Genomic DNA, 9,160 nt, shown 5'->3' with positions numbered 1-9,160 from the left:
AAAATTAGTTTTGAAAACTGAGATCTTAAGAAGCAAAAACAAAGGCGCAGGAGACTGGCAAGTCGATTCGACTGCACCTTAGTTTTTATGTGTTAATTCACACATACACGTGCACTTGCATAAACGCCTCTGTGTGCATGTCTGTATGTCTTTTCTCATTCTTGTTTTTTCCTGTTGCAGTCTTGTCTTCTACTCGTTTAATACAGAGGGTTGGAGTTTTTTACGTTCTCTCACATTCTCCTTGCTTCGTCTCTCACTCACTTGCTCGTTCTCTCCTCTCTCTCTCTTTCTGCCGCGCTTGAACCTTTGAATGCAATGCTTTGTTTAGCTTGATTTTCGAGCAATTGCAACTGTTACATGTGTTTATCTAGAATTTATATGCACATTTCTCAATTATGAATTATTGTCGAGCGTTAGAAGATGGATATTTTCTGAGTATCGGATAATGTTCCCAAAACTCGATCACCGGCACTATCAAATGTTTAGATACACTTCCACACATGGGTACAGAATGTACCTGCAGATACTTCGATATACGGATGTATGTATGTACATACATATGTACATGTACACAATGTATGTTGATGTTAGGATATTTGTATGTAACTTGTTTCCTTATTCAGCATCCTCTCAAGACCCCCCATTTCCATCTCCCTCACACCCATTCGTATGGGACCCTACCATGACTTAGAACCGAGAAAACCCTTTCCTTTGTAAACCCTTTCACCACTTGCAATTATTGAAAATGTCAAGGACCATCACAAGCGAGCTTAGGATGAAATAAAAAATCGTTTTGTAATGGCGTTTATTGGTTTTATTAATTATCATGAGCTTTTAGTGGACTGAAAGGCTTACGGCGAAAAGTCGAGCGTTGGGAGGGGAATTTAATCTATGTTAATTGAAAAGGACAGGCACAGCATTGCAAAATAAGATTAATTCCACCTTACACACTTCTCCTAATACACATTTATAAATGTTGCTTTTGTTTTGTTTATTTTATAAATAGCCACATATTGTTTGTCGTATATCATATGGATATGATCCTTGGACCAAAAGAGCACCCCCAAAACATAACATTACCGATTACTTGTTCAATATTCAGTATAAGTTAGATTACGTACATATGTATGTATAATATTTTGTTTCTTATTATCTGTGCAATATTTGTACACAATGTATTTATAAAAGGTAAAAAATAACGAATGTAGAAAATCAATAGAAAGTAAATATCCTACAAAAGAGAATACCAAAGATCAGAGACTTTAAGTTTAATATCACAAAAATTATTCAAATGAGATGTCACTAAGCGCAAACGAATGAATGAGTCAAGCGGAGGCAGGCATTACAAAATCATAAGACATAATACATACAGACTATATAAATATCAATACTTTTTGTTCATTAGCTATTTGAGTATTCAGGATAGAATATTTAACGCTTGAGTTATGTATATGGAAATATAATTTTCTATTTGTAAATGGAGTATTTATTGCTATAGCCACGTTAACCCAGCGCAGCTGATAGCAATGGCTCCCAGGCCCTATTTGTGTCCATATAGAGTTGATTATACTGGTCGGCCAGAGAGTCACCGTCGTCTAGTATGGTTATTGGAAAAAGATCGTTCTGTAAAAGTGTAACATTTGGTTATTTCGGAATTAAGGCTTAATAATCAACGAGAAACATACATTCTTAGACTGCCAAAGCTGCTCTAGCAACCGCAGGAAACGTTGCATTTCCATGCTGCTGGCAAAGAATATAACCAAATCGTCCTGATTTTCCAGGGGTGCCTCCTGGCAGGAGAACTCCAGTATGCACCACCAAGTCTCGCTCCGCGAGGTTATCTTAATGCCAGTCATCTCTTTGATGTCCGCACAAGTGAGTATGGCTAGGCCGGAGTTCTTTCCGTAAACACTGGTCATTCTTTGCGACTTTCCAGGCGATGCTACAGTTTCTTTTGGAGCTGCAGCCTCGTTTGCTTGCTTTGTGGGCGTGGAGCTCAACGATGAAAATGAATGCTGAGTGCCACGCGTTGGCGTACTGATGGTGGATCCCATCTAAAGTTTGAAGTCAATATTATTACGAAGTTAGATTTGCTGATACGATAAGCACACTTACCAAGCTGCTGGTTTCAAAAACACTGAGCATATCCTCCTCTAACAAGATTTCTGTATTTTCCTGAATGGTTGCTTTGTTATCCGCCTGTTGGCATATTTTTCGAAGTGGAGCTGAAAAGTCTTCACGCAGGGTTATTAAATGGTTTTCCGTGACGATTAATGTGCATCCAAGGGTTTTGTGCTTCTCTTCTTGAACCAAAACCTAAACACAAAACTAAATTGAAAACAAGGTCTTGAATTATTAATTAGCTACTTACGCTACTGGCAGATTGTAAAAGGGCTTGCAGCCACTCGGAGGCTACATACTCGTCGGGCGCTGCCATTTGCAGGATTTCGCCCTTTAGCGTTATCTCGAAGCAGTGGGGGCGCTCTGATTTCACAGTTCGCCGGGCGCCTTGGCACTCGGCGAGGGCCATGGCCCAGCTGGGAAGCCTTTGGGTGGAATCGTTGAACATATACAACACGCCAGCTCTAAGCAATAAACACACATTAAATTGAATTTCTTTATATATAGAAGGGTTACGAACTTTAGTAAAAAGAATCCTGGTTGCCAATATATTCTGTTCGAAGTTGAAGTGCTGGTGGTCTGCCTAAGTCGTCGGTGCATGAGGAATCCCTTCATTGAGGGTCCCAGCAGTTCGCTTGGCGATTCGACTCTCATCGACCCTCCAGCTGGCACATTAACCACTGCATAGAACATCCAATGTTCCGCTACGCCAACACAGCTATTGGCACGCACAAAGGCCTGGAGTGGAGCCAAATGTTTTAGAGTAAGTTGACCAACTGCAGGCAGGGTGGATCCACTGCGTCGCGCACACAACTCCAGGTTGGCAACCAGGGATCCGGCTGGATAGGGTCCTCCTGCGAGAAGGACCTGCTGCATATCCCGATTGCTGTTGCTAAGCAAAACTGTGTTGCCAAAAGGTCCCATCTAAAAAAAATATGTCGTATAAACTCGAAGTCAAAACGAAGTCATCCATTAACATTTACCAGTATGACATCCAAGTCCTTGTACGCCAAAACAAACTTGACACACAGACTATTGCGTTCCATATTCACCACATACAGAGTTTTATCAGTGAGTAGGACAAGTACAGGTGTCATGATGCCATCTACACTGTATCCTGTGTACAGTTTGAAAGCCTGAAATGATTAGCAGTTTTTATAGTTATATAGTTTGTTATACTTTTTAAAATCACTATCTACCTTCATTAGCTGCTCATTTGATTGTTTTAGATTGAGCAAGGATTTCCCTTTGAATATATCTATTGAGATCTCCCCTATACCAAGTTCGTAATTGGGCAAGTTGCCTTGGAAATCGTTATCCAAACTAATCGCTAGTTCCCGGCGCGGCGAATTCGTGCCACACATCTCAATCTCCATGGCAATCTCAGCATTTAAGTCATCTATCAACTCGTAGTTCTTTGGCCGCGCACCCTTCACATAGAGATCAGAACCTGCATGCCTCTGTTCGGTTCGCAATTTATCGGCGAAGAAATTGTTCTTGCGTATGGAGGTTTCCATAATTTTCTTCTGCGTGACATTGCGAAGGAACCGATTAATAAGTGAAGTTTTGGCCGCCGGAGCTGGCGGCTTTAGCAAGTGAGCATAGTCCACGTCTGTGTAGTCTACGATGACCAAATCGCTGTCCATTGAGCGCGCATTAGTCGTATCTGTGGTAGTTATAGTTAGGATATCATCGAACTCTTCGCTGAGAATAGTGCTCTTCGAGTCCCGTCCACTGCCTCCTGGTCCCCCGCGTCCAGCGGCCAGGTAGGTACTGGGGCTATGGAGGCTTCGGCTTTGGTGTGAATGCTGTTGGTCGTAGTAACGGGGCGGCTGTAGGGGTTGTCCACGCTTCTTGAGCGGCGAAGGAAGGTGTCGGGACTGACGCTCCGCGTTGCCCAGCTGCGGATTCATTGCGATTTGATGGTTGCTACTGGTGTTGGTGTTGGAACTAGGTTCGGATATGGTGGATGAGGAAAAATTCCGCTGAAGTTTGCCTGCGGGTGGTGCTTGTTGCTGCGGCTTGGGGGTTTTTGAAGCTATAAATACGTAATAAAATGTGTTAGTTATTGCAGAAAATATTAAATTAAATAAATACTAATTACTCACCAAAATAGTTATCTGTGACTGCCTGCTCGTCCTTTGCAACTGGAGTTGCCACGGCACTTGAGCTGTCTTTGAAGCTTCGAAAGAAATTACTAAACGTCTTGGCAATGGGAGCATCCAGAAATGATTTCTTAATTTGACTAGCTGCCGGCTCTGCGATAGGAGTGTTTTGCTCGAGCAGACTGGCTACACTGGTGTGCTGAATGCCGCATGAGAGTTCGGATTGCAGATCCCCCGTCTCGTAGGATACTCCGGTGTGCTCGAAGACAGTGCTCTCACAATTAATTATAAACTTGCTGCGGAACTCGCCCTGTGCGCTGCCAATTGGCACTGTTTCCTTATCGAATTCCTCTTGGCGGTGCAACATCAGTGACTGTTTTGACTCCATAGGCGAGGCTTCCGTGGAGCTGGCACCATCGTCTTCGTTCTTATGCCGCAATTGCTCATCAACGTTGTGCACAAATTTCTTAACTGGTTGTGCCTGCTTGCTGCCGTCGAGACTCTTGCTGAGAAATGGCTTAGCTTTAAGAGGTGGTGACTCGGTCACTGGCCGCGATTTGTGCTCTGGTGTTTGCTCCAACTCTGGGACACACTCCACCACCGCCTGCAGATCCTCGGAGCCCTCTGGAACTCCACGTTCCGGCAATGGCATGGTAAAGATGCTCTTTAGCGAACCAAATATCATCTTGCTACTGTTGTCTAGCAGCTGGTGTTTAATGTCGTGCACGTTGAACTTTTTCACCCGCCCATTGAGATCCTGCTCAAGAATGACATTGGTTTGTAGCCTAGTTTTCTTCAAGCAGCTCGACTTTGGCTTCTTCTCCTTATTCCATACAGACTTGACTTTGGGACTGTCAGCATCTCCGATATTGGGCTCGGAATAGTAGCAATTGTCGCCTATTTTTAATACAAACATTAATCAATACTTATCCCATGAATTGGAATGAAATGTTATATATCTTACCGATTAGGTTGTTGTTAGCATTGCTCATACCAATGCAATCACAGGAGCTGCTCTTAGCCTGCTCGTACTGCTTGCGATTCGCATTGGAGTTTTTGTCCTGTTCGTCCGAATCCAAACTAGAGTTGGAGCTGCTACATACGCATTTGTAAAGTTGGGGTTGCTCCTCTTGTTTTAGGGTCGCTGGACCGTACTCAAAGACACCTGAGGTGTCATAGTGAAGACCGGGCGCCTCGTCCGTGTCAAAAATGTTGTCGTAGTCCAGCACATCCGAGCAGGCATTTCGGTAGACCAGATGTCTCTTTCGCCTGGCGCCTCCGACGCCGGTAGCTTCCTCGCCATCGTCTTCCCTGCCGGCGGCGCTAAGTTCATTTGGTCCTTCCGGACGCTCCCGATCCGGACACCAGGAATATCGTCCTGGAGCACCGGCCACGCCCGCTGAGTTAGCGAAGGCCAATTTCCGTCCGTTCTTGTAGGTGATAAAGCCATGCTCAATGTGAATGTTGTCGGTACGCGTATTCTTCAGAATGTCCTCGTGGAAGGACACTCGCTTTTTGGGAGTTTTAGAAGCGGACGAAGCTTTGTGCACTTTGCGACGGTATACAATCTTCTCTGTGGTGTCAAACGTAGAGCACTCGCTGATGGTCATAGACTCATCCGGCGCTGCAGTCACATTGGAATTTGGATCCACCAAAGGGAGGGGCATAGGTTTCACGTTCTCCTCATAGGAGCAAATAGACTCTACCATCACATCGCTGTTTTCCGAGTCCAAGAGCTGTACACCCGAATCGCTAGGCGTGGTGTCCTCCAAGGTGCTGCTGTTCAAGCTGGAACTCATCTTGTCCATGCCCAGATTGTTGTTGGCCTTGGGCAACAGTGGGGATTCCATGGTCGTTTCGATTTGTGATTTTCGCACTTGTCAAGAGTTATCTACGCAGTGATTTTCGTCTATTCACCTATGGAAAATTTCAAAAGTCGGCAAACCATTATTTGTGTATCTCGGCGTTCTTGCTATTAATCAATATCCACAAGTTGCACAATGCGCCGCAGCGAAATCGCGCCAGTGCACAAAGGAAAATGACCCCTGACCCACCACCCCCTTGTAAAATAGCACCGGGATTAAATTTACAACCCGCCGATTTTGGCACTCACCTGCGATTGTATCGCAGGATTCCATGTTACTTTCGATCTGGGTGGTTTTCGTTTTCTTTTACGCGTGCTTTCAGGGCTTTAAGTGCAGATTTTTCGCCACTTTTACATTTTAGAATTGCCAAAAAAAAAGGTTCTTGGCAAGTGAAACAATCAATATTTTGACCTCATAGAGTTGCCAGTTCCGCGAACAGCTGATTGCGCGCCAGAGCTGCCAGATGGGGGAAGTGGTTGGCAACGCGGCCCGTTACATCAAAGGGAAGTTCCGGTTTTCAAATATTTCTCTTTAAATTATTATCTTGAATTTAAAATTTCAACATTTATTGAACATTTAAAGTAAAATGTTTCTTGAAGAGTTCATTACCCCAATTTAACATAAATTGAATATATTAATATTCTACTTTCAGTCGTCTTTTTACTTAAGATGTAGAAGAAAACGTATTCGTATTTTGGAAATATTTGTGATTCCAAGCTAAAACCAAACCCAGAACAGTTTGTGAAAACGTTTCTCGAAAGCAAATGCCGGAACTTGCACGCTAAAATCATTTTTGCCATCGACAGTTGGCGCCCAGTTCGCTTAATTCGCGCAGTCAAACGGTTTTTCATATTTCGCATATATTTCTCGCAAATACAGAGTGTACATTTAAATTAATGCCCTTGTCAGTCGGTACGCACATCATTTCCTCTTTGCCATTTCGCTGGCCGGGGTCAGTTGTCAATTTGAAAAGTAGTGTAGGCGAATGCCAATGAAAGCGAATGAAACCTTAGAAATTAATTTATCACACTTTGCAGCACATCACAATCGTCGCGATAACTCTGCCGTTTGTTTATTGGTTTTTGCAGCGCGACGAGTAAAATATAATTCCTCGCCAACTAATCCACCAAGCAAGTTCACCTCCACTCCCATCCAAGCGCATCCAGAGATGAGCTACTTTGGGTACTGACATGGACTGCGGTGCAATGAGTCCCAGTGGAACATTATCAAAGCCGAAGGTAGTGTGTTCATAATGCAAAGCCCAGCTAGCAAATTGGTAGAATTCAGGTGCCTGATTGCGTTGGCAATATATTTGCACGCGCTGGAGCAATCGATCCAGCAGTGCCATTGTGTTCATGGTTACAGGTGAGTCCGAGTGCGTTTGCCCAGTTTCATCAGATTTACGCCACAGGGCTGTTCTGTTCCACATGTGCAGAAATAACACGGAGAGCGCCGAGCTGGTCTCCCACTACGAGTCGAGTCTTTCGCTCCCGGACATTCTGCCCATTCCCTCCAAGACGTACGACAAGAACCGGGCTCCTAAGCTGCTCGGTCAGCCCACAGTAGTCTACTTCCACGTCACCGTCCTCTCGCTGGACTCCATCAACGAGGAGTCTATGGTCAGTTTTTCCATGGTTTTTATACTCATCAGCAAACACTAATTGCACATTCTTGCTCCTGCAGACCTATGTGACGGACATCTTCCTTGCACAAAGCTGGCGTGATCCCCGCCTGCGGTTGCCTGAGAACATGAGCGAGCAGTATCGTATACTGGACGTCGACTGGTTGCACAGCATCTGGCGGCCCGATTGCTTCTTCAAAAACGCGAAGAAGGTCACCTTCCATGAGATGAGCATTCCCAATCACTATCTCTGGCTGTACCACGACAAAACGCTGCTCTATATGTCCAAACTCACGTTGGTCCTGTCGTGCGCCATGAAGTTTGAGTCCTATCCGCATGATACGCAGATCTGCTCCATGATGATCGAGAGTTGTAGGTGGCAATGCAATGGTTATCCATATCCACTCCCTGCAAGTCCTGTATCGCTTGGAACATTCCATTCCGCTTCTTGAGTCACAATTAATCTGATTGAAAAAGTGCTGTTTGATGCCGTAAGTAATCGAGTTCTGATTGGCAGTATCCCATACGGTGGAAGATTTAGTTTTCATTTGGAACATGACCGACCCACTTGTGGTTAATACGGAGATTGAGTTGCCGCAGCTAGACATATCAAATAACTACACAACCGACTGTACCATAGAGTACTCAACAGGTAAGGCTCACAACATCTTAAATATAATATATTATATTTATTTAATAATTATAATACTTTAAGGTAACTTCACCTGCCTGGCCATTGTGTTCAACTTGCGCCGACGCCTGGGCTACCATTTGTTCCACACTTACATTCCCTCGGCTCTGATCGTGGTCATGTCGTGGATATCGTTTTGGATAAAACCGGAGGCGATACCGGCCCGTGTAACCCTGGGAGTGACCTCACTGCTGACCCTGGCCACCCAGAACACACAGTCGCAGCAATCGCTGCCGCCGGTTTCGTATGTGAAGGCTATAGACGTCTGGATGTCGTCCTGTTCGGTGTTTGTATTCCTTTCTCTAATGGAGTTCGCGGTGGTCAATAACTTTATGGGGCCGGTGGCCACGAAGGCAATGAAGGGGTATTCGGATGAGAACATCAGTGACCTGGACGATCTAAAGGTGAGTTGGAGGAAATGTATTGAGGTATTCTCAAGCTGACGACTCCTAGTCTGCACTACAGCATCATCGCGAATCGATTATTGAGCCCCAGTACGACACTTTCTGCCATGGCCATGCCACAGCCATTTATATAGACAAATTCTCGCGCTTTTTCTTCCCGTTTTCGTTCTTTATACTCAATATTGTCTACTGGACAACGTTCCTATGATGGATGGAAAAGATTCTCCGAAGGAATAGAGCGTAAACAATGATAATACCAAGCGCATTTGTTTAAAAATGTATATTATCGTTTGTAAGCCACAAATAATTGCATTAAAGTATGTATTATATATTGATTATCATGTAGTGTATAA

At 44.3% G+C, this 9,160-nt stretch overlaps 2 protein-coding genes across 7 annotated transcripts; one reads left to right on the top strand and one right to left on the bottom strand.

Annotated features, from left to right (window-relative positions):
* Positions 1–799: 799 nt before the first annotated feature.
* Positions 800–6,521, bottom strand: LOC120454240. The gene is made up of 10 exons (XM_039639346.2): positions 6,340–6,521; positions 5,191–6,143; positions 4,230–5,123; positions 3,321–4,159; positions 3,105–3,257; positions 2,642–3,045; positions 2,372–2,585; positions 2,116–2,316; positions 1,686–2,054; positions 800–1,623 (listed from the first exon to the last, which is right to left on the bottom strand). The coding sequence occupies exons 2-10, from the start codon at positions 6,074–6,076 to the stop codon at positions 1,504–1,506; spliced, it is 4,080 nt and encodes a 1,359-aa protein (XP_039495280.1). The 5' UTR covers positions 6,077–6,143; positions 6,340–6,521; the 3' UTR covers positions 800–1,503.
* A 120-nt stretch (positions 6,522–6,641) lies between these two features.
* LOC120454241 (glycine receptor subunit alpha-4) lies at positions 6,642–9,143 on the top strand. Of its 6 annotated transcripts, none has more exons than XM_039639352.2 (7): positions 6,642–7,003; positions 7,180–7,456; positions 7,527–7,710; positions 7,775–8,084; positions 8,230–8,364; positions 8,428–8,807; positions 8,857–9,143. In XM_039639352.2, exons 2-7 carry the CDS (start codon positions 7,344–7,346, stop codon positions 9,013–9,015), a joined length of 1,281 nt encoding a protein of 426 aa, XP_039495286.1. In that variant the 5' UTR covers positions 6,642–7,003; positions 7,180–7,343; the 3' UTR covers positions 9,016–9,143. The 6 variants fall into 6 exon arrangements, with proteins under 6 accessions (XP_039495286.1, XP_039495282.1, XP_039495285.1 ...); XM_039639348.2 differs by having other exon boundaries at positions 6,642–7,043; XM_039639351.2 differs by having other exon boundaries at positions 6,642–7,043; positions 7,129–7,456.
* Positions 9,144–9,160: the final 17 nt, after the last annotated feature.

Source organism: Drosophila santomea, chromosome 3R, assembly GCF_016746245.2.
Source record: "Drosophila santomea strain STO CAGO 1482 chromosome 3R, Prin_Dsan_1.1, whole genome shotgun sequence".
In the NCBI taxonomy this organism is placed as follows: domain Eukaryota; kingdom Metazoa; phylum Arthropoda; class Insecta; order Diptera; family Drosophilidae; genus Drosophila; species Drosophila santomea.
Note: the sequence above shows the minus strand (reverse complement) of the source record. Positions and strands in the feature narration are given on the sequence as shown.

What these genes read in the sequence shown, in the direction of transcription:
- LOC120454240 (XM_039639346.2), bottom strand. Translation starts at nt 6,076, where the DNA reads ATGGAATCCCCACTGTTGCCCAAGGCCAACAACAATCTGGGCATGGAC. An exon ending in TGCTAACAACAACCTAATCG is followed by an intron (nt 5,124 to 5,190) that starts GTAAGATATATA and finishes TATTAAAAATAG; the next exon opens with GCGACAATTGCTACTATTCC. An exon ending in AGCTTTGGCAGTCTAAGAAT is followed by an intron (nt 1,624 to 1,685) that starts GTATGTTTCTCG and finishes ACACTTTTACAG; the next exon opens with AACGATCTTTTTCCAATAAC.
- LOC120454241 (XM_039639352.2), top strand. Translation starts at nt 7,344, where the DNA reads ATGCAAAGCCCAGCTAGCAAATTGGTAGAATTCAGGTGCCTGATTGCG. An exon ending in CTCCATGATGATCGAGAGTT is followed by an intron (nt 8,085 to 8,229) that starts GTAGGTGGCAAT and finishes TCTGATTGGCAG; the next exon opens with TATCCCATACGGTGGAAGAT. An exon ending in TACCATAGAGTACTCAACAG is followed by an intron (nt 8,365 to 8,427) that starts GTAAGGCTCACA and finishes TAATACTTTAAG; the next exon opens with GTAACTTCACCTGCCTGGCC.